Source organism: Mirounga angustirostris, unplaced genomic scaffold (assembly GCF_029215605.1).
Source record: "Mirounga angustirostris isolate CCGP_5_RB_7025 unplaced genomic scaffold, mMirAng1.0.hap1 SCAF_12, whole genome shotgun sequence".
In the NCBI taxonomy this organism is placed as follows: Eukaryota; Metazoa; Chordata; class Mammalia; order Carnivora; family Phocidae; genus Mirounga; species Mirounga angustirostris.
The window spans coordinates 89,417,791-89,442,817 of record NW_026991720.1 but is presented as its reverse complement, the minus strand read 5'-3'; the positions used below and the strand labels follow the sequence as shown (position 1 = coordinate 89,442,817).

The following is a 25,027-nucleotide window of genomic DNA, read 5'->3' as shown; positions in this document are numbered from 1 at the left end:
TTTGCTTAGCATAATACTAATACCATCCATGTCGTTACAAATGGCAAGATTTCATTCTTTTTTTTATGGCTGAGTAATATGATTGGTATTTTCTTTATTTCTTGCATGCAGTACTCTCTCTGCAGGAATCAATAAAAACTAAAAATTTATTTAACATCTCTTACAGGGGACAAATTATACTTATAGTAGTCTGGAGTATGAAGTGGAAGCCTAGTATGAGATCTGAACCTGCTATAATCGTTTTTCTGCAGAAGCAAAATTGGGATAATGCTAACCAAACCCATAACTTTCTTTTTTAAATATCATTGAGATGACTAAAATAACAAAAGATATGATGAAGTATGTATTAGTTGGGGCTTAGGACAGGAAACAGACCACTCTAGGTATTTAAAGCAGGAACATGTTTAATACAGAGAACTGGATGCTTCTGAAGTCAGCCAGTGTACTGAGTTGAAGGATCTACCTTCATAGATGCAGTGCGGAGGCCTGGAAGTTCCAGCCATTATCGCCCATGCCACTGCTAAAATTCTGCCACGGGGTATCTGATAACTAAATTCTAGAATGATTGATATGGCTTTTCCAACCATCTCTAAATTCTCAAGTCTCAGGACCTTGCTCATTACTAGCTGAAACAGTAGTAAGGAAATAGCTTTCCTTTCTTTTCTGTCTTCAGATCTCTTGGAAATTCATCCAGCTGGCTGCAGGAGAGTTTATGAAAGTCTAGTTTTAGGAGTTTCAACATTTCCAAAGTATTCTTCACACAGGAAAAAGAAGAATAGAGAATTAAAATTAGTCTTGTTAGGATGGACACATCGATGACGGTATCAGTGGACTGGGGAGAATTCAGACATGTTCTGGCCATCTTAACAGATGTAGGAGACCAAAAGTAATGGTTATTTTAGATGGATGTGATAAAAAGGGACTTGATAGAATAACAGTGATATCTGAAGCAGGACAAAGTGGAGGATGTAGGGGTTCCAGTGAATGAATCCTTGCTGACTAGGAGCTTCAGTTTCCAGCCTAGATAGGAAACTTCTTATTCATTGGAATTGAAAAGGTACAAAATGATAAGGATTCTTGCATTATTCTAAAAATTTGTATGATTTCTTGATATTTCTAGGAATCTCTTGCATGTGGTCTTTAACTCTTAAACTTTGAGGGTTTTTGATGTGATAATTCACACTGCCCTAATTTTCATTAAAAAAAACCAGTCTTGCACAGGGAAAAGGATTCAGATTAGAATATGCTGAATTAAGTTCAAGAACTAAGAGAATCTAATGTTTAAAAACATTTTTACAGGGAAAGCATATAATAGCATGGCAAAAATTAGCTGGTTTGGGGTTGTTTTTGTTTTTGTTTTTTTATTTTTTATTTTCTGTTTTCAGTTTTGGCACAACTCTACCTGCACTTCCCATTAGGAAAGCAAGGGGCTGGTGAAAAGGCTGTGTCTTCTTCGGCTCTATGTTCAACTATAAGCGTGTTTGTGTTTCTACTAATAACTCATCTCAAGTAAACCTTTATCACCTGTATTTTTTTCTTCTGTGTCGGTGTTTGCACCCTCTAATATGGAGAGAGACCTTTATTCTACCTTGTGGTTACAAAGAAAAGTACCTAATACAGCAAATTCTTAATTTTCAGGTTGTTGCAAGACATGAAGATTTACTAGCACAAGCAACTGGGATTGAGTCTTTGGAAGGTATGTTTCCATTAAGTACTATAAATTAGATTGAGCTAGACCAGGGATTGGCAAACTTTTACTGTTAAGGATCAGATAGTAAATATTTTAGACTTTGCAGGCTATACCATTTCTGTTGCAACTACTAAACTCACTCTGCTGTTGCAGAGTGAAAGCAGCCAGATAATATTTAAATGATTGTGGCTGTGTCCCAATAAAACTTTAGTAAAACTTTATTGACCTCTGAGCTAAACTATTTGGGTTCAAATCCTTGCTTTGCCACCTAATAGATATGTGACTATGGGAAAGTTATTAACCTTTTTGTGCCTCCCTTTTATGTATAAAGGAGGAGTATTAAAATGCACCTATATGGTATTATTTTGAGGGCTAAGTGAATTAGAAAAATGGTTAGAACAATTCCTGGCACATATTTAGTGCCTCTATAAAATTAACAGAAAATTGTTAATTAATAAAAACATCAATACCACCAGAGTGAATAATAGTGGAAGTAGGCTTGAATACTTTCCTTGTTTTTGGCTTTCTCTGAAACTTTTTTCAATGAAAGTATAATAGAATGATGATACATTGGGGGCGCCTGGGAGGCTCAGTTGGTTCAGCGTCTGACTGTTGATTCAGCTCAGGTCATGATCTCAGAGTTGTGACACTGAGCCCCGAGTCAGGCTCCATGCTCAGTGCAGAGTCTGCTTGAGATTCTTGTTCTCCCTCTCCCCTCACTTGCGTGCGTGTGCGCAAGCACTCCCTCTCTCTCCCCAAATAAAACCTTAAAAAAAGAATAATACATTGGATTTTTATTTTTATGAGTCTTATTATTTTTGATTGGCTAAATCTTCTGTGAATTTTTCATTCTCTTGATTAAATTAAACTGTCTTATAAATATGGAATGTTAATATGTTTTACGTTATCACTTGTGTTGTGATTACTATTATTAATCCTTACACATTAAAAGAAAACTAAGTGATATTCCCTATGTTGATCAAATTCTTGAGGAGGAAGGATATTGCTTTCTAGGATGCAATATTCTTTAATGCTTCCCCCAGTATTTCTTATGCACTCAAAGGCATTAACTTATTCTCGGCATGTATATTGTTTCTCAGACATCCTGATGAAGAACTTAGTATTTGAGGGAATAATAGTTTGGTATTTGAATATTTAGGATGGATATCAGACTATGTTTTTGGGAAAACTGAGTACTGACCACTTCCTATTGGAAATTAATTATTTTTAATCTCCTAATATTTTATGTGTTTCTGGAAGCAAGTAAATATCTTGTTTTAATGGTGATTTTTTTTTTTAAAACAAATGATAAGTGATTTTTTCATTTGTAAAACTCATAAGAATGGCTAGTAGTACATTGATTCTGAGTGTATTTAGGAGTAGATGAATCATCACAACAGAAATAGTTCTCATTGTGGTTTTCTTATATGCGTTTAGGTCTATAATGTGCTTGTTTTTCCCAAAATGCTTTCAGTGATTATAACATTTAAAATATATGGTTAGACTGAGTTAGAATGACTATCCATTGGATGAGTATATGAAGTACAAAGACTGCCTTCTCTGAGTTCTTGTGATAATCTAAGCATCTTCTCTGGATTATTTGAACATAAAACGTCGAAGCATGAATTAGCATTCATTTTGGCATGATGTGTATTTCTGAGCACTTACTAGAAATTTGAGATACTGAAAAATAAGTGATCTGTATTTGAAAACAAATATTATCCCAACTTCTACTTCATCTGCTTTTTTCCCCCCAAATACTGAATTTTTTTTTGCTACGTAAGTAGTTTGGTAGAACGTTTATTGAACCTATTTTATTAAAAGTTGCCACCTATTCATTTTCATTTGTTTATTCATTTAAATATTAGTTGAGAATTTGCTGGGTTCCAGACAGCTATAACAGAGTCCCTGTTCTTACGGGATTTAGAGGTATATTTAATTAACCCTATTTTATTGAAAAGAGATATCCTCATTCCTTCATTTGTTCACTTAAACAGTAACTGAGACCTTGTTAGGCACCAGGCACCTATGAACAATAGAGTCACTTTTCTTATGGAACTTATGTTCTAATGCAGGGAAGCAGACAAAGAAAATACACAAATGGGAAACTTCAGATATTTTTAAGTCCCACAAAGAAAATAAAATGAATGATTGGGTGGAGGAAGGGGAGTCCCTTACTTACTAGCTAGGATGGTCAGGGGAGGCCTTTTTGAGAAAATGACATTTGAGCTGAGAACTGAATGATGAGAAACAGCCACCACCTGAAAAGTGGGAGAAGAGTGTTGTAAACTGAGAGACCAATAAATGGGAAGGTAGGAATTACCTTGGGATGTATGAGGGCAGAAAAAAGGCCAGTATGAGAGGAATTTAATGAATGAGGGAGAGAATTGTAGATGAGGTTCTTGGGAAAGAATTTTGATTTTTTTCATTCTAAATACAGTGGTAAACCATTGGAGGGTTTTTATTAGGGGTATGATGTATAAGACTAATGCTCTAAAAAGTTTTCTCTGATGGCTCTATAGGAAAGTAAGTAGAATCAGGGGTACCAAAAAATAGAAGATACCAGAAGAGTAGAAATGATGGTGCCTTGGATTAGAGTGGTAGATGTGAGAGAGAAAAGTGGGTGGGATAAAATGGGGGCAGAGCTGATAGGGTTTGTTGATGGGAGATGAAAGGGCTGAGGGAAAAATGTCACCAAGTGTGATTCGTAAGATTTTAACCTGAAAAATGGGATAGATGATGGTATGGGTAACTGAGATGGGTTAGAATGGAGAGAATTATAATTTTGATGGGGCGGGGGTGGGACAGAAGTTATCTTGGGTGTCTTAAATTAGGTGTGTGTGTGTGTGTGTGTGTGTGTACGTACATAGGTAGGCAGACAAAGAAAATCTATGTAGATATGTGTACATATTTGTGGATGTGTGTGTATAAAATTGGTATTTTATTGAATAGATAGTGTTTAAAACATTGGAATTGGGTGAAATCCCTAAGAGACAGTGTAGATGGAGAAGTGAAACTGAGGATAAAATCTTGGAGTACTCCAGCATGTAGGACTCTAGCAGAGGAGGAGCCACTAATACAACAGAAAGAACCCCAGGGAGTGTGATAACTTGGAAGCCCAGAGGGAAAAAAAATGTCTTAGGGAGGGAGTGGTTTAACTGTGTTGTGAATTTCAGAGAATTGAGCAAGATAGAACTGACAATAGAATTTGGCACCTTGGGGGATTTCTGGTGACCTTGATGAGATCTATTTTGGTGGAGTGTATATGAAAGTCTATTTGAGAGTGGGTTGCGGAGAGAATAAGATGTAGGGACGTGATGATAACAAGTAAGGGCGGTTCATTCCTGGAGGTTTAAGGTCAGGGAACCATAAAACCAGCAGAAAAATGGGAATTCTCCGGTCCCAAGAGGATTCTATTGGACTGAGCCATACTAAAGCTTAATTGTATCTGATAATGTTTATTAGTTCTACTATTACTTCATCTAATATATGACAGAGTTCTCTACCTAAGTTTATTTAGAATGTTATGTTTTAAAACTACAACTATGCCAGTTAAATGTGAAAACTGAGTTTCAAGAGTGGAGTTCAAAATAATTAAAACTGTAATATTTAAAAGCTTATTTTCAGGTATATAAAAAAGTAAAATTTAAAATCTATCTTCCTGAAAATATTTTTACAGTTTTGTAAGAAGTTAACTATCATGTTGTGTATGTAGAGAGTAAAGACGATACTATCCTTGCTCTCCATGTGTATTACTTATCTAGCATATAATTAATTTAATAAATATTCATTGCCATTGGAAGTAGTCTGAGTTAAGCTCAGGTCATACAGTAGTGAATGAAAAATACACTTTCCCTAGCCTCCAGGAATTTACAGTTTAGGGAGAGAGTAAAAAATTAAACAGATACGCAAGCGGATATGTAATTACCTAATGTGATTAGTGCCATGAAGGAAATGTATGCTGTAGAAGAAAATAACAAGAAAATCTAAATCAGTTGGGGGATCTTTTAGTAATTGTTTCTGTTAAGCCAAGGCTTGACGAATAGTGGGGGTTTATCTAGTGGGAACTTGGGGGTGCAGTTGAGTGTTGGAGAGAAAGTACACCATTTCCAGATGGTGCAGGGCCTTGAAGACCAAGCTGTGGACTTTAGTTTTGACATGGAAGCAAAGGGGAGACTGGAAGGGTTTTAGCAGGGAATATTGTGCTACAATGTGCACCTTTAAAGAGCATTCAGGCTTCTTCTTTTGTGACTATAATACAATACACATGAACTGTACTTTAATTTCATACATACTATACATAATTTCATACATACTATAATTTAGTACCATTAATTACATTTACAGTGTTGTGCAACTATTACTATGTAGTTCCAGAACTTTTTCATCACCCAAACTGGAAAACCCTATGCTCCTTATTCAGTCACTCTCCATTTGTCAGACTTGTTTAGTGGAACAAGATTTGGAGGGGGAGACTACTCAGAGGCTTTAAAAATAGTGCAGGTAAAAGATATTGGTTGTTTAAGTTATGATGGTGGCAGAAAAAATTGAAATTTTTCTATCTATGGGTATGTGTACATGTATGATTTTTTCTTTTAATACAATTTTTTCCCCAAGTTGGAGCCCTTGTAAATTTGTAAGGTAATGGAAACTATTATGTTTTCCTAGGTGTTCTTCAGATGATGCAGACAAGAATTGGAGCTTTACAGGGAGCTGTTGACAGGTACTTTTGTTCATTTTGTAAATAAGTGGAATGGAAAGAAATTTAACCATTGATATTTTGAAGATGATTTTATTGTCACTCCTCTCTTTCTTTTCCTTTAGGATGAAAGCAAAAATCGTGGAACCATACAATAAAATAGTAGCCAGGACTGCACAACTCACAAGACTTCAGGTAGGTTCTCACTTTTCATTTCTTTATACTTTATTATTTATTTTGTTCTTATAAGTGGACAAATTCAAGAGAATGAATTCTGAGGAAATAAGGGGATATGAGATGAAAGGGGAAAAATACTAAAGAGCTTTAAAATAAGATACACAGGGTTTTTTTGGGTTTTTTTGTTTTTTTTTTTTGTTTTGTTTTCTTTTGAGAGGGAGGGGGAGAGAGAATCTTTTTTTTTTAAGATTTTATTTATTTATTTGACAGAGAGATAGAGAGCACAAGTAGGCAGAGAGGCAGGCAGAGGGAGAGGGAGAAGCAGGCTCTCCACTGAGCAGGGAGCCGGACATGGGGCTTGATCCCAGGACTCTGGGATCATGACCTGAGCTGAAGGCAGACGCTTAACTGACTGAGCCACCCAGTCGCCCCAGGAGAGAGAGAATCTTAAGCAGGTTCCACACCCAGCACGGAGCCCAACCGGATGAGGGGAGCTTGATCTCACGATCCTCAGATTATGACCTGGGCCAAAATCAAGAGTTGGATGCTTAACCGACTGAGCCACCCAGGCACCCCAAGATACACAGTTTAAAAGAATACAAATCTGAACCTTTCAAGTGAATTATTTTCATTCTTATTATTACAGTGTATAATAATTTACTAACTTCTTTTTTCTTTTTTTTTTAAAGATTTTTTAATTTATTTTTTTGACAGAGAGAGACATAGCGAGAGCAGGAACACAAGCAGGGGGAGTGGGAGAGGGAGAAGCAGGCTTCCCGCTGAGCAGGGAGCCCGATGTGGGATTCAATCCCAGGACCCTGGGATCATGACCTGAGCCGAAGGCAGACACTTAACGACTGAGCCACCCAGGCGCCCTAATAATTTACTAACTTATTAAGACTCGAAATTATTTGTTCAATAGAGAACAGGAAGAAACCTAACATTTATGCTGTGACCAAATGTAAGAAACCCAAACTTATAACTTGTTCTATTTGGAGTGCTTGTGTATTTTTTTTGAAATTCAGTTTTTGATTAGATTAGTGATTTTATGACCTTTATTTTTCCAAATATTTTTTCTGTTCCTCCCCTTTCCTTCTGGGACTGCAATTACAAATGTACCAGGCATCTTAAGAATGTCTCACAGATCACTGGATTCTCTGTTCATTTTTTTCCACAGTCCTCTTTTCCCTGTGTGTTCTGTTTTGGATAATTTTTATTGCTTTGTTTTCAAGTTCACTTATCATTTTTTTCTGTACTGTTTAATCTGCCCCAATCTTATTCAGTGTATTTTTCATTTAAGACATTTTTGTTTCATCTGTAGAAATTTGATTTGGGTCTTTTCTTACTTTCCATTAATCTGCTTAGCCTTTTGGACATACAGAATATTATTATTATTATTTTTTTTTTTTTTAAAGATTTAATTTTATTCATTTGACAGAGACACAGCGAGAGAGGGAACACAAGCAGGGGGAGTGGGAGAGGGAGAAGCAGGCTCCCCGCAGAGCAGGGAGCCCGATGCGGGACTCGATCCCAGGACCCTGGGACCATGACCTGAGCTGAAGGCAGTCGCTTAACCAACCGAGCCACCCAGGCGCCCCATACAGAATATTATTAAAATAACTAATGTCTTTGCTGATTTATAGAGTGTGCCAGTCATACCATAGTCCAGTTTGAGAACATTTCCATCACCACAAAAAGATCCCTCAGGTCTGTTGGCCATTGTCTTATTTTATTTGGGCTGCTATAATAGAATATCATATATTGGGTGGTTTATAAAGAGAAATTTCTTTCTCACAGTTCTGGAGGCTGGAAGGCTGAATCAGGGTGCCAACCTGGTCATGTCCTAGTGAGGGCCCTCTTTTGGGTTGCAGATAATCATTGTCTTTTCTTTTTTATTTTTTAAATTAAGTTTTTTTTAATTTTAATTCCAGGATACTTAACATACAGTTTTCCATTAGTTTCAGGTGTACAATATAGTGATTCAACAATTCTGTATATTACTCAGTGCTCATCATGATTAGATAGTCATTTCCTTGTTGTATCCTCAAATGGCAGACAGGGCAGGCGAGATTTCTCAGGTCTCTTTTATAAGGGCACTAATCCCATTCATGAGTTGTTCACTTTCATGGCCTAATCACCACCCAAAGTCCCCACTTCCTAATATCATCACATTGGGGGTTAGGATTTCAACCCATGAATTTTTTTTTTTTATCATTTTTTTTTTTCCTTCATCATGTTAAGTGTACTCTTTAATCCCCATCAGCTATTTCCCCCTTCCCCCACCTCCCTCCCCTCTGGCAACCATCAGTTTGTTCTCTATAGTTTAGAGTCTGTTTCTCGGTTTGTCTTTCTCTCTTCCCCCACCCCTCTGTTCATCTGTTTTGTTTCTTAAATTTCACATGAGTGAGAGCATATGGTATTTGTCTTTCTCTGACTGCCTTATTTTGCTTAACATTATCCTCTCTAGCTCCATCCATGTTGTTGCAAAAGGCAAGATTTTAACCTTCAGTCTATTCCAGCCGTCATGACGTACCTATTCTCACTCCCAGTTCTAGGCAGTCACTAATCTATTTTCTCTCTCTATTGATTTGCTTTTTCTGGTCATTTCATATAAATGGAATTGTACAAGATATAGTCTTTTGTGTCTGGCTTTGTTCACTTTGCATAATGCCTTTGAGGTACATCCACATTGCAGAATGTCTTTAGGAGTTCATTCTTTTTTTTTAATTGGTGAATTCTGTTCTATTTTACGGTTGTAACACGTTTTGTTCATCCATTCACCAGTTGATGGATATTTGGATTGTTTCTAGTTTTGGCTTTTATGAATAATGCTGCTATGAACATTTGCTCACATGTATTTGCATGGACCTGTGCTTTCATTTATCTTAGGTAGATTTCTAAAAATGGAATTGCTGGGTTGTATGGTAAGTTTGTTTAATTTTCTAAGGAACTGCCATATTGTTTTCCGAAGTCCCTATACTATTTTATATTCCCATCAGCAATGTAGGAGGGTTCCATTGTCCGCACATCCTTACCAACACTTGTGTTCTCTCTTTTTTGATTATGGGCCTTCTAGTGGGTGTACGTGGTATCTCATCAGGATTTTAGCTTATGTTTCGTGAACGGCTAATGATTGAGCATTGTTTCATGTGCTTATTAGTCATTAGTATATCTTCTTTAGTTAACTCAGTCTATTCATATCTTTTAGGCGTTTTAAAATTGGGTTATCTTATTGTTCTGTTTTTTTTTTTATTGAAGAATAATTGACACACAATGTTACATTAGTTTCAGGTGTACAACATAGTGATTCAACAACTGTGTACATTATGCTGTGCTCACAAGTGTAGCTACCATCTGTCATTATATAACACTATTACAGTACCATTGACTGTATTTTCTATGCTGTACCTTTCATCCCTGTGACTTACTCATTCCATAACTGGAAGGCTGTACCTCCCACTCCCCTTTACTCACCCTTTCCTGTCTGCTGACCATCGGTGTGTTCTCTGTATTTATGGGTCTGTTTCTGATTTTTATGTTTGTTCTGTTTTTTAGATTCCACATATCATTAAATTATATGATATTTGTCTTTTTCTGACTTATTTCACTTAGCATAATACTCTCTAGGTCTGTCCAAATTGTTGCAAATGTCATGATCTCATTCTTTTTTATGGCTGCACAATATTCCTCTGTGTGTGTGTGTGTGTGTGTGTGTGTATGTATGTATGTATACACCATGTCTTCTTTATTCATCTATCAGTGGACACTTAGGGTTGCTTCCATAACCTGGCTATTGCAGATAATGCTCCAGTGAACATGGGGTGCATATATCTTTTTGAATTAGTGTTTTTGTTTTCTTTGGATAAATACCCAGTTAGGAATTTTTTTATATATTATGCTACAGTATATAATTTGCAAATGTTTTCTCCCAGTAAATGATTTGTAAATCTTTCTCCCAGTCTATTGCTTGACTTTTCTTTTTTTTTTTTTAAGATTTTATTTATTTGACAGAGAGACACAGCAAGAGAGGGAACACAAGCAGGGGGAGTGGGAGAGGAAGAAGCAGGCTTCCCGGGGAGCAGGGAGCCCAATGCGGGGCTCGATCCCAGGACCCTGGGATCATGACCTGAGCCAAAGGCAGACGCTTAAGGACTGAGCCACCCAGGCGCCCCTGACTTTTCATTTTTAAGTGGTGTCTTTTGAAATAGAAAAATTGTAAATTTTGATGAAGTTCAAATTATCAAATTTTCTTTTATGGATTGCTAGCACCATTTCTTGAAAACAACTTTTCTTTCCCTGTTGAATTTTTTTGTTGCCTTCATAATATTTGATTGGCTAAATATGTGGGATTGTTTCTGGACTCTTTACTCTCTTCAGTTGATCTAGTCTTTTGCCTTTATATTAATAGTACACTATCTTGATTACTGTAGTTTTTTACTAAGTCTTCTTTCAGCCAAATGATCTTGAAAAAGGATACTATTTTAGTACCTTTGCAATTACCTATGAATTTAGAATCAGTTTACTAATTTCTACTAAAAAGCTGGTTAGGATTTTTTTCCTAGTATCATTTGTGTTTTTAATATACTAGAAATTTCTTCTTACCCAGTATTTTATTCTGTTTTTTGTAGCGTAAGAGGTGTTATTTTTATTTTATTGCCATTATTCTCTTTATTGAGAGTATTGGCGATATTTTTGTCTCACTCCTAGAGTACAAAAAGGTAGTTTTAGGATTGCAAACCCATATTACAAAGAAAAGCAAGATAATTCAAGTTCTTCTTAGAATAAAGTCAGTTTTGTTCAAGGCTAATCTCATAGCTCTGGCTGGTGCTCATCTTGATGAACTTTATTATTTTCTTTTTAAAATTTATTTTTTAGTTTTAAATTTTTTTAATTTAAATTCAAATAATAACATATAGTGTATTATTAGTTTCAGAGGTAGAGTTCAGTGATTCATCAGTCTTATATAACACCCAGTGCTCATTACATCATATCCCCTCCTTAATGTCCATCACCCAGTTACCCCATCCTTCCACCCCCTCCAGCAACCCTGTTTGTTTCCTATGATTAAGAGTCTCTTATGGTTTGTCTCCCTCTCTGATTTTGTCTTGTTTTATTTTTCCCTCCCTTCCCCTATGCTCTTCTGTTTTGTTTCTTAAATTCCACATATGAGTGAAATCATTTGATAATTGTCTTTCTCTGATTGACTTATTTCACTTAGCATAATACTCTCTAGTTCCAAATGGCAAGATTTCATTTTTTTGATGGCTGAGTAACATTCCATTATATATATATACCACATAATACTCTCTAGTTCCAAATGGCAAGATTTCATTTTTTTGATGGCTGAGTAATATTCCATTATATATATATACCACATCTTCTTTATCCATTCATTTGTTGATGGACATCTGGAAAAGCTGGTTAGGATTTTGACTGGAAATGTGCTGCATCCATAGGTGAATTTAGGGAGAATTGACATCTTAACAATATTGAATCTTCTTACTCATGAATATGTTATCTGTACATGTATGTAGGTCTTCTTTAATTTCAGCCATATTTTGATTTTGGTTTTGTTAAATTTATCTTTAAATATTGTTTTGTTACTGTACTAAATGGTATTTTTAAAAAAATTCTATTTTTCTATTGTTCATTGTTATTTTATATAGAATTGGTTTTTGAAAATTGACTCCATAAAGGAAATAATGAAGGTTTTTATTTATTTATTCTTTTAAGATTTTATTTATTTATTAGAGAGCACAAGCAGGGATGGGGAGGGAGTGACAGAGGGAGAGGGAGAAGCGGACTCCCTGCTGAGCGGGGGGCCTGATGCAGGACTTGATCCCAGGACCCTGTAATCATGACCCAAGCCAAAGGCAGATGCTTAACCTACTGAGCCACCCAGGCGCCCTGTAGGTTTTTTAAATTAAGTTTTCTCTTCATATTGTTAGTAGGTATAGAATAACTTAATGCCGATATTGTTTGAAGATAAAGAATGTGGATAAGACAATGAGGGATTGATAACTAAGCAGCTCTGATTTTCTTAGCCATTGGAACATCTCCTGTGAGAGATATTGTGTTAGTGATGGCAGAAATACAAAGATGGGTGAGATGGTACTTGTTTTCAAAAGTTTACGTCATGGTGAAAGGAAATATAACTATACAAAATGACCTAATAAAATACTGATTACATAAATGCCAAAATAAATCAACAATAACTCACAGGACAGAGAAATTATATGCAATTGGATTGCTTTATGAAGTTTTTAATGCTTAAGAAAGGAGATAGGCTTAAAGAAGTAGGCTGTGGACCGCTTTGAAATAAATCTTTAATGGGCGCCTGGGTGGCTCAGTTGGTTAAGCGACTGCCTTCGGCTCAGGTCATGATCCTGGAGTCCTGGGATCGAGTCCCGCATTGGGCTCCCTGCTCAGCAGGGAGTCTGCTTCTCCCTCTGGCCCTCCCCCCTCTCATGTGCTCTCTCTCATTCTCTCTCTCTCAAATAAATAAATAAAATCTTTAATAAAAAAAAAAATCTTTAAGAATGAATGCAATTGATAAAGGTTTTAAAGAATAGGTAGGATTTGGGTACGCTAAGCTTAGAGTAGGGAATTATAGACAGAAGGAAGAATATGACAAAGGCACGAGGTGGAGGTTTGCAGAGCATATCCAGAGAATGGCAATGAAAGTGTGCATTAAAAGGATTAACTCAAGCCATTTCCCCTTGTCCTCCTTACTTATTACATGTATCTGTCAGCATACTTCACTAAAGACAGACCTGGCTCAGTCATCTTTACAGTGAAAGTCTTTACATCATAATTTCTGGCTTTAGTACCCATAGTAATCCACCCATCATTCTGTCCTCACTCTTCTTTGACTCTAGTAACTCCAGTTACGATCTTCATCTGAAGTCTACCTGAGCCATCTACTCCCATGACCATACAATTCACCTCTGAAATCCTAAACCCTTATGATCCAGTTTCTTTTTTATATCTCAACTGATTTTCCAGCTTTCTCAGTACCTTACCTCAGACCTGTTATTTTTTTTAATAGCTTTATTGAACTATAATTCACCTAATTGTACAACTAAATTTTCTGAACTTCCTGCCCCCTCTAACTCTCCAAATTTGGTCTGTACCTGTACATTTTTTTGTCTTTCCCAAATTGCTTCTTTCTATCTAAATCTTATTCAAGTTTTTTATTAAGCTATATATAAATTATAGTGTTTTTTTTTTGGTCTGAAACTATATCTTTAACTTTTTTAGGTAAGTTAAAGATCTGTCCAGAAAAATATGTTTTTATATTCATTTTTATCATATTTGCCATCTTTAGAATTAACAGTACCATCTTTTGATTCTTTTTATGTATTTTCTTGTAGTACTGTGACTTTTCAGTTACTAAAAGACCTTTAATGTTAGATGCAAGCACAAAATCTATTAAGGACCTAACAGAAAAGAAGTGTTTAATGAGTTAGGCTTCTATGTGTTGGAGAGTGTTGGTTTGGTCTATAACACAGGTCTATGTTACACATTGCACTTATATTTTGACTTCAATGTGACTACTTTTGATAGAATTTTTAATATTTGGGGCACTTTCTTGATTGGAGAATACACATCACCTGTATTTTATTTTTTTAAAGTAATCTCTACACCCAATGTGGGGCTCGAACTTCATTAGAACCCTGAGATCAAGAGTCGCGTGCTCTGCTGACTGAGCCAGCCAGGCCTTCCTCATCACTTATATTTTAGAAATTTCTAGTTTGTCTTTTAGATTTATTAAATAGTAACTCATTAACATTAAGTAATCATTACCTCTTTAAATGTTAATAAACTATTTATGCAAGTAATTGTTCAAAACTTAGAAACTCAAGAAATTCTATTGCCCCAGACATTTAAAAACTGGTTACAAACTTACTTAACCAAATTCTTTTAAACATTTAAACTAAACCATAAATTTGATAAGATTTTCTTTTTTAAAATTATTTTTTTATTTAAATTTTAGTTAATGTACGGTGCAATATTGGTTTCTGTAGTAGAATTCAGTGATTCATCACTTACATAAAATACCCAGTGCTCATGCTAAGTGCCCTCCTTAGTACCCATCACCGATCTAGCCCATGCCCCACCCACCTCCTTCCATCATTCCTCTATTTGTTCTCTTTTGTTAAGAGTCTCTTATGGCTTGTTTCCCTCTCTCCTTTTTTTCTTTTCCCCCTTCCCATATGTTCATCCATTTTCTTTCTTAAATTCCACATTTGAGTGAGATCATATGGATTTGTCTTTCTCTGACTGACTTATTTTACTTAGCATAATACACTCTAGCTCCATCCATGTCATTGCAAATGGCAAGCTTTCATTCTTTTTGATGGCTGAATAATATTCCATTATATATATATCACATCTTCTTTATGCATTCATCAGTCGATGGACATTTGGGTTCTCTCCATAGTTTAGCTATTATTGATAATGCTGCTATAAACATCAGTGTGCATGTATCCCTTTGAATCTGTATTTTTGTATCCTTTGGTTAAATACCTGCTCGTGCAATTGCTGGATCATAGGATAGTTCTATTTTTAACATTTTGAGGAGCCTCCATACTGTTCTCCAGATGGCTGTACCAGTTCGCTTTCCCACCAACAGTGCAAAAGGGTTCCCTTTTCTCCGCATCCTTGCCAACACCTGTTGTTTCCTGTGTTGTTAATTTTAGCCATCCTGACAGGTGTGAGATAGTATCTCATCATGGTTTTGATTTATATTTCCCTGATGATGAGTGAAGTTGAGCATCTTTTCATGTGTCTGTTAGCCATCTGGACGTCTTTTTTGGAAAAGTGTCTATTCATGTCTTCTGCCCATTTCTTAACTGGGTTATGTGTTTTTCGGGTATTAAGTTTGGTAAGTTCTTTGTAGATTTTGGATACTAACTCTTTATCTGATATGTTGTTTGCAGATATCTTCTCCCATTCCGTAGGCCGCCTTTTAGTTTTGTTGCTTGTTTCTTTGCTGTGCAGAAGCTTTTTATCTTGATGAAGTCCCAATAGTTCATTTTTGCTTCTGTGTCCCTTGCCTGTGGTGACGTGTCTAGTAAGAAGTTGCTATGGCTGACGTCAAAGAGGTTTCTGCCAGTGTTTTCCTCTAGGATTTTGATGGTTTCCTATCTCACATTAAGGTCTTTCATCCATTTTGAATTTATTTTTGTGTATGGTGTAAGAAAGTGATCCAGTTTCATTCTTCTGCATGTTGCTGTCCAGTTTTCCCAACACCATTTGTTGAAGAGACTGTCTTTTTTCCATTGGGTATTCTTTCCTGCTTTATCGAAGATTAGTTGACCATATAGTTGTGGGTCCACTTCTGGATTCTCTGTTCTGTTCCATTGATCTATATGTCTGTTTTTGTGTTATGAAAGAAATTGAAGAGGACACAAAGAAATGGAAAAGCATTCCGTGCTTAGGGATTGGAAGAATGAACATTGTTAAAATGTCTTTATTACCGAAAGCAATCTACACATTTAATGCAATCTCTATCAAAATACCACCAGGATTTTTCACAGAGCTAGAACAAACAATTCTAAAATTTGTATGGAACCACAAAAGACCCCAAATAGCCAAAGCCATTCTGAAGAAGAAAAACAAAACTGGAGGCATCACGATTCTGAATTTCAAGCTATATTACAAAGCTGTAGTCATCAAGACAGTTGATATAGTTTCCTAAATGCTTTAAACATCTTCAAGAGCAGATTGCAAAACATATACTGTAGTGATTACATTCAGACCAACTCTGGTAACAGAGGTGCAAATACCATCGATTTGGTTTTTTGGAATATATATCTTCTTAATCTATTCCAGTTTTTAATTCTTTTTTGTTTATTACTATTTTTTTTCCTTCAGGGTTGTAACAGTCTTACTGTATCCAAACAAACAAACAAAAATTCTGTATCCCATCAGCAAAGTTCTTTAGTTAATTTATTTGTGGTTATGGCATGGCATCTGGTTTAATAGTCTGATTTAAGCCTGAGTAACTGCTTGTTAGCCTGAGGCCCTTTTCATAATTAAGTTTCACATGTTACATCATATGATATTTATTCTCTGCATTTTGTTTAGATTGTGCATTTTTAAAACTTGGTATATTTAGAAATATTTTTAGTTTTGTGTATCAGTTGTATCTCATTGCTTGTCTCATGGTTACATAGATTTTGTTGAAAAAAACAAAAGATGTGTCTTAACATATAATTAATAGATTCATCTAAAGGACTTATCTATATAGGAATTAGCAAACTTTTTTTGTAAGTGGCCATGTAGCAAATATTTTAGGTTCTTGGGCTACCATATCTCTGTTGCAACTATTCAACTGTGTTGGCTGTGTTTCAGTAGAATTTTATTTACAAAATGACGTGGAATATTATTTTTGTCTGCAAGTTGTTAATTCTTTTTCTGTTCAGTGTAGATCTGTTTTCTTTGGGACATTCAGTTAATCAGTTTTGAAGTAGTGTTGGACTTACTTTTTAATTGTATGTTGTGTGTGACTACTGGTGGACTCCTAGTTATTACATGAGATCATTAGAGATTGGTGCTGATTGATCAAGACTCCCAGTTTTTCTGGTTGTTACGTACAATCGCTAGTACTAATCAGGCCTTTCTGTTTTGAATACTACTACTTTTTCTGGAGTCATTTGGTTCAAAATGATTCTTGTTTAGTTTTCTATGCTTAATTTTTTTTCTTTGTTTTATAAACCAATATGCACCCAAAGAAATGAAATACTGATATATCTGTATTAACACTTATTAAATCATTGAAAAATTATACTGTTCTGCTTATCTTCCTGTGACCATCTTTGTCTCCTTCAGATTATTTTCTCTTTTGAGTATCAATTTGTACTTAGGATCTTTCATAGACTCAACCTCTTCCAATTAATATTATGTTTTATTTTTAGTTTTTTTTTTTTAAAGATTTTATTTATTTATTTGAGAGAGAGAGAATGAGAGAGAGAGAACACATGAGAGGGGATAGGGTCAGAGAACGAAGCAGACTCCCCGCCGAGCAGGGAGCCCGATGCGGGACTCGATCCTGGGACTCCGGAATCATGACCTGAGCCGAAGGCAGTTGCTTAACCAACTGAGCCACCCAGGTGCCCCTATTTTTAGTTTTTTTATTTAAGATTTTATTTATTTATTTATTTATTTATTTATTTATTTATTTATTTATTTAAGATTTTATTTATTTGACAGAGGGGGAGAGAGAGAGAGCACAAGCAGGGGGAGCAGCAGGGAGAGGAAGGAGTAGGCTCCCTGCAGAGCAGGGATTCTGATGTGGGGCTCACTTCCAGGACCCTGGGATCGTGACCTAAGCCGAAAGCAGCTGCTTAACCAACTGAGCCACCTAGGCGCCCCTATTTATTTTATTTTAGAGAGAACACACACGTGAATGGGGTGAGGGACAGAGGGAGGGAGACAGAATCCTCAAGCAGACTCCCGCCCAGCATGAAGCCCCATGTGGGGCTCGATCCCAGGATCCTGAGATCATAACCTGAGCAGAAATTGAGAGTTGGATGCTTAACCTACTGTGCCATCCAGGTGCCCCATCTTCCAGTTGGGTTTCAGTTACTGCACTCCTACTGATGCTCAAGCTATCAGTTTGATCATTTGGAATCCATTCAAACTGGCTTTGTTTTTTCGGTGAGCCATTGCCATTTTTGAAAGTATCTTTATTCTTTGAGGGTGATGGAATGTTCTAGACCCATTCTGATGCTTCCTGCTAGAAGAAATAGGATTAATTAACTGCTAGGCATCCTGGTTTTTTTTTTAAGATTTTTACTTATTTGACAGAGAGAGACACAGTGAGAGAGGGAACACAAGAAGGGGGAGTGGGAGAGGGAGAAGCAGGCTTCCCGCTGAGCAGGGAGCCCGATGTGGGACTCGATCCCAGGACCCTGAGATCATGACCTGAGCTGAAGGCAGACGCTTAACGACTGAGCCACCCAGGCACCCCGGCATCCTGGTTTCTTTTAGTGAATAATACTATAAACCAAAATTTGCATGTAGGGGAATTGATGAGAATTGATGCTGTTAGCAGCTTTTTATAATGGACATAGCAGAAGTTATTTTTTTATGCTCATTAATTCACATTGATTTTTTTGTATTACGTTGAAGAGTTTACCATCTTAATCATTTTTAAGTGCACTGCTAAGTATATGAACATTGTTGTGTAACAGATCTCCAGAACTTTTTCCTCTTGTAAAACTGAAACTCTAAATGCCTTAAATATGAATTTCTCTTTCTCCCTCCTGTCTTCCCTCTTAGAGCCCACCTTTCTTCTTTCTGTTTCTTTTTGACTAGTTTAGCTATTTATATGAGCAGAATATAGAATATTTGTCCTTTTGGCTTATTTCATTTAGCTTAATATCCTTGAGGTTTATCTGTTTTAGCATGTGACAGAATTTCCTTCTTCTTTAAGACTATACCTTCCTTTGTATGTATAGACCACATTTTCTTTATTCATTAATCCATTGATGGACATTAGGGTTGCTTCCACCTCTTGGCTATTATGAAGAATGCTGCAGTGAACATGGATGTGCATATATCTCTTGAGATCCATTCTGCTTTGAATTGATTTGGAGATATACCCAGACCATATGGTAATTCTATTTTTAATTTCTTGTGGATCCTCCATCCTGTTTTCAGTAGTGGCTGTACCAGTTTGCATCCCTACCAGTAGTGCCCGTGTTCTCTAGCTTTTCTGCATTCTCGTCAGCACTTGGTATTTTTTGTTCTTTTGGTACTGGCCATGCTAATGGGTGTGAGGTGGTATCTTGTAGTGGCTTTGACTTTTATTTCTACTACAATGAGTGATATGGAGCATCTTTTCATATGCTTGTTGGCCTAGGTATATCCTAGGAATGGGATTGCTAAGGTTATAGGATTTCTGATCTTTGGCCTTATTATGTAATGCCAAACCATTTTCCCTAAGAGTTATGTCATGCATACCAGCAGTATATGAGTTGGCGTTAGTTTGTATCATTGCCAACATTTAGGGTTGTCAAACTTCTTATTTTTTGCCACTTTTGGGTGTGCTATCGTTTCTGTTTCGCTTTTCAGGGAAGTAATTACTAAAGAGACTGAATACCTGAGATAAGTCCTCTGTTGTGGTTTCAAATAAACCTTTGTGCTTGTTCTTTCTTTTATTTTCTCTCTTTCTTTCTTTCTTTCTTTCTCTCTTTCTCTCTTTCTGATATCTAGCTGGATAGAAGTGAAATTTACCATTTTTTTGTTCTAGGATTGGTGTTTTATTTTTCTTTTTGTCTTGTTTAAGAGAACTTTCTCTACGCTGAGCTCATGAAGATATTCTGTATTGTCCTATGTCCTGTGTTTTGGTCTATAATTTACCTGCAGTTGTTTCTAAGTTTACTGATCTATTTTTGTAAAGTGTCTGATCTGCTGTTACTTCCATCCTGTGTGTTTTTGATTTTACATATTTTTCATCTCTTTTTGTCTTTTTATATCTTTCCTTTCTAAATTTTACACTTCTTGAATGTATAGAGTATGTTTATAATAGATATTTTAGTATTCAGATCTTCATTATTTCTGGGTCTGCTTTTGTTGATTGACCTTTCTTCTTGTTATGGGCTTTATTTTTTTACTTATTCATGTGCCTGGTAAGTGAGGACTGGTTTTAATTCTTTGTTAGTGCATGTCCAGAGCAGCCTTTAGTCAGGCTAATTTATAGGTTAGTCCTAAACGTTTACTTCTAGGTCTTTATACTGTGAGCTTTGTGATTTGTTTCAGTAATTCTTTACCTGTGTTTTCTCTTACACATGTACAGATTGGTACTTCCTTCCTGTCCAGTTCTCTGTCCATAAACTCCAGCTTTTTTGGTTCTTCTGAAGTCTGATCTCTGTTTCCTCACTGTGGAGAGACTGTCATGTTCTGTTTCCCTTACTTTCCCTTTGCTGGCGCCTGAAAATTGTCTCCCCGCAGGAAACTAGGATAGTTAAGTTCATTTTCTTTCTTTTCTTTTTTAAAAGATTTTATTTTTAATCTCTACACCCAACATGGGACTCAATCCCACAACCCCGAGATCAGAGTTGCATGCTGCACCTACTGAGCCAGCCAGGTGCCCCAAGTTCATTTTCTTTGTTTTCTTTCTTCCAGGGATCACAGTCCTGTGCTATCTGTTGTTCATTGTCTGAAAATGATTTCATATACTTTGTGCAGTTTTCTGGTTGTTTAAGATGGGAGTGTAAATCCAGCCTATCATTCCATCACATTGGAAGTAGAAGTTGCTTTCAGTTTTAAAAATGGAGTTGTAAGTCACATGCTATAAAATTCACCACTTTAAAGTGTATTTTTAAGTGTAAAGTGAGTGGTTTTTACTATTGTCACAAGGTTGTGCAACTAGCACATCTAATGTCAAAACATTTTCATTACCCCAAAAAGAAACTTTATGTCCACTAGTAGTCACTCCCCTTTACCCATGCCCTCACCAACTCTCTAATCTGCTGTTTGTGCCCATGGAGTTGCCTATGTTGGACATTTCATATAAATGCATCATACATTATGTGGCATTTTTTGTCTGGTTTCTTTCACTCGAAAGCATAAAGCTTTCAATGTTCATCTTTGTTGTAGTATGTGTCAATACTTCATTTCTTTTTAAGAACAAATAATATTACATTATATGGACATACCACATTTTTGTTTATCCATCCAGTTTGTTTTCCCATCACCTGATGGACATTTGGGTAGTTTCTACTTTTTGACTATGATAAATAAGAACTGTTATAAATATTTTTGTATAGGTTTTTGTGTGGACATATTGTTTGCAGTTATTTTGGGTGTTTACTTGAGAATATGCAAGGTCATATGCTACTTGTTTAATATTTTGATGTATCAAATTAATATGTGTACAATGTTAAATTTAGACGGTGTTATATGTCAGTTATTTCTCAATCTCTGGAAAAAGAAACTTTTTGAGGAATGCCAAACTGTTTTCCAAAGCAGCTGTACCATATTCCATTCCTGCCAGCAATGTATGAAAGTTTCAATTTCTTTATTTCTTACAACACTTCTTTTTAATATAGCCATCTTACTGGGTATGAAGTAGTACCTCATGGTTGTTTTATTTTTTTAATTTTTAAAATTTATTTTTTAAAGATTTTATTCATTTGAAAACTTTGAATTTCCCTAATGACTAAAGATATTGAGCATCTTTTTTTTAGTTTTATTTTTTATTTAACAGAGAGAGAGAGCACAAGTAGGCAGAGCGGCAGACAGAGGGAGAGGGAGAAGCAGGCTCCCCGCCGAACAGGGAGCCCGATGTGGGGCTCGATCCCAGGACCCTGGGATCATGACCTGAGCCGAAGGCAGCCGCTCAACCGACTGAGCCACCCAGGCGCCCCGATATTGAGCATCTTTTACTGTGCCTATTGGCCATTTTAAAAAATTATTTTATTATTTTTTTTACAGTGTGTTATTAGTTTCAGGTGTACAATACAGTGATTCAACAATTCCATGTATCACTTGGTGCTCATCACAATAAGTGCACTCCTTAATCCCCATCATCTATTTAACCCACCCCCCACCATCTATTTAACCCACCCCCCACCTACCTCTACCCTCTGGTAACCATCAGTGTTGGTGGGAATGCAAGCTGGTGCTGCCACTGTGGAAAACAGTATGGAGGTTCCTCAAGAAGTTAAAAATAGAATTAACCCTATCATCCAGCAATCTCACTACTGGGAATTAACCCAAAGAATACAAAAAACTAATTCAGAGGCATACCTGCACCTCTATGTTTACAGCAGCATTAATTTATGATAGCCAGGAAATGGAAGCAACCCAAGTGCCCATCAATCGATGAATGGATAAAGAAGATGTGGTATATATAACACAATGGAATGTTATTCAGCCACGAAAGAAATGAACTCTTACCATTAGCAACAACATAGATGGAGCTAGAGAATATAATGCTAAGCCAGATTAATCAGAGAAAGACAAATACCATATGATTTCATTCACATGTGGAATTTAAGAAGCAAAACAAATGAGCAAAGGGAAAAGGAGAGAGAGACAGACCAAGAAACAGACTGTTAATTATGGTGCCTGTTAGCCATTTGTATATCTTCTCTTATTCAGATGTCTTGCTCATTTTATTTATTTTTTTTAAAAGATTTTTGTTTATTTATTTGGGAGAGAGAATGAGATAGAGCATGAAAGGGGGGAGGGTCAGAGGGAGAAGCAGACTTCCTGCTGAGCAGGGAGCCCGATGTAGGACTCGATCCCGGGACTCCAGGATCATGACCTGAGCCGAAGGCAGTCGCTTAACCAACTGAGCCACCCAGGCGCCCTGTTTTGCTCATTTTAAAAGTTGGTTTTTGACCTACTTCCTTCCTTCCTTCCTTCCTTCCTTCCTTCCTTCCTTCCTTCCTTTCTTACTGTTTATTATTTTCTTCACTTGGAAGATATCATTCCATTATGTTCTGCCTTCTATTTTAGTTGTTGAAAAGCTTTCATTCTGACCTGGACTTTTGAAGGTAATCTGTAGTTTTCCTCTGGCTTCTTTTAGGATTTTCTCTTCTTTTTGATTCCCTTCAGTTTTAGAATATGGTTCCTTTTTATTCGTGTCAATTCTTTTTCCATCTGTGGGTTTATCTCTTTCATCATTTCTAAGCCATGATTTCTTCAAATATACATCATTCTCTCTCTCCTTTGTCTTCAGAATCTGATAAATATATGCTCAACTTTCTTTGTCATCCAAGTCATTTACTCACTTTTCCTTAGTCTATGTGTTTTTGTCTTTCCTGGACTTTTTTCTGATTGTATTTTCATTTCATTAATTCTTTCTTTCGCCAATTATAGCCTGTGATTAAACTAGCCTATTATTATTTTGCTAAATTTTGGTAATGTTTATTTTATTTTTAGAAGTTCTATTTTTATTTTCCTGAAATGCTGTATGATCCTGTTTCTTGTGTTCTGACTTTTACTTCTTTGTATCTATACTGCTGAGGTTTTCTGTTACCTGACTCTGGGAGGTACAGTATCTGTAGTGTTTGTGGGTATGTTTATTTTGTAGTATGTTTGCCTGTTTTGTGTAATGGAGTTCAATTTCTTTGGGTGCCTGATTATCTTTGCTGTGTCCTGGACACTTTTTTTTTTTTTTTTGAGAAGTTATTTTTTAGAATATCTGAGTCCTTCAGAGAAGGTTGGTTTTGTTTCTGCATGGCATCAGAAATCACTATAAGTCCAAGACAACATTAAATTTAATCAATTTTAACCATCTACTCCACTTGGCCTCTGAGGCTGTCAAGATGTAGGTTGTAGTTTTCCAAGATTAGCAAGTGTTCTCAGATTACAAGTGGATTTGCTTCTTTTCTTTCTGGATTCTCCTGTGCTTCACTTTTAGCTTGGTATCTCTATATGTCCTATCACTTCTTTGATGCTTTTTGGACATTTTTACATGTCATACAGCATTTTTAGTTGTTTTCAGTGGTAAGGTAACAACCTAGTCTGGCATACTGAAAATAGAAAACTCACATCTCATCTTTTTTCATAAAACAAACATCAGATTTTTTTATTTTCCTGATAAAATTATTCATTAGTTTCTTAACAAGAAATAGAATGAAGGGTCAAGTCCTCAGTATGGCATGTAAGCCCCTTCATGATATGGCCTCTGCTTGCCTTTATCAACTTTGCCTTTTACTAGAACTTCTCACATTCATTTCTTTGCACATTTTCTTTTTTCTCTAACTCAGAATGTTCTTGTCATTCGGCAGATTCTAATTGATGTGTCAATTCTTTTGTGAGGGCCTCTCCTGCCCTTCCTTTTGGCAAAGCAGAATATTTCTTTTTCATTTTTGGTTCCTTTAAAATCCTGTAGATACTTCCACTATAGTACTTTCTGCATAGCTTTTATCTTCTTTATACTCTCTTATAAGACTGAGCTCCTTAAGGGCTGTGATCATATATTATTTTTTTTTTTTTTTAAGATTTTTATTTATTTATTTGAGAGAGAATGAGAGACAGAGAGCATGAGAGGGAAGAGGGTCAGAGGAAGAAGCAGACTCCCTGCCGAGCAGGAAGCCCGATGCGGGACTCGATCCAGGGACTCCAGGATCATGACCTGAGCCGAAGGCAGTTGCTTAACCAACTGAGCCACCCAGGTGCCCGTGATCATGTATTATTAATATTTGAATCTCTAGCCCTAGCATAGCATTATATACCAGACAGTTAAATGTTTAAGAAATGAGTAAAATGATCTTTTCCTTAGTCTGTGCCCTAGTTTTAATATTTTTCCTAAATATGTAGCATATGTTTCTGAACAAAACATACATGTATACTAATTTCTTTTTAATTTACTTATGCATCTCTCCTATAACAACTTGAGAAATACAGCATGTGGGAAGAGTTTGGATGTCTTAGTCTTTTTCAGATAGAGAAGAGATACTTTCAGGTTATTTCAGGGATAGCTACTTAAGAGCATG

General features: G+C 36.1%; 1 protein-coding gene across 3 annotated transcripts in view; it reads left to right on the top strand.

The window, feature by feature from the left end:
• Nucleotides 1–25,027, top strand: part of COG5 (component of oligomeric golgi complex 5) — a 307,029-nt gene that overhangs the window by 6,917 nt on the left and 275,085 nt on the right. For all 3 annotated transcript variants that reach the window (XM_064575411.1, XM_064575412.1, XM_064575410.1), the window contains exons 3-5: nucleotides 1,639–1,696; nucleotides 6,359–6,413; nucleotides 6,515–6,584. In XM_064575411.1, coding sequence (XP_064431481.1) covers nucleotides 1,639–1,696; nucleotides 6,359–6,413; nucleotides 6,515–6,584 — 183 coding nt within the window. The remainder of the gene's footprint in view (nucleotides 1–1,638; nucleotides 1,697–6,358; nucleotides 6,414–6,514; nucleotides 6,585–25,027) is intronic.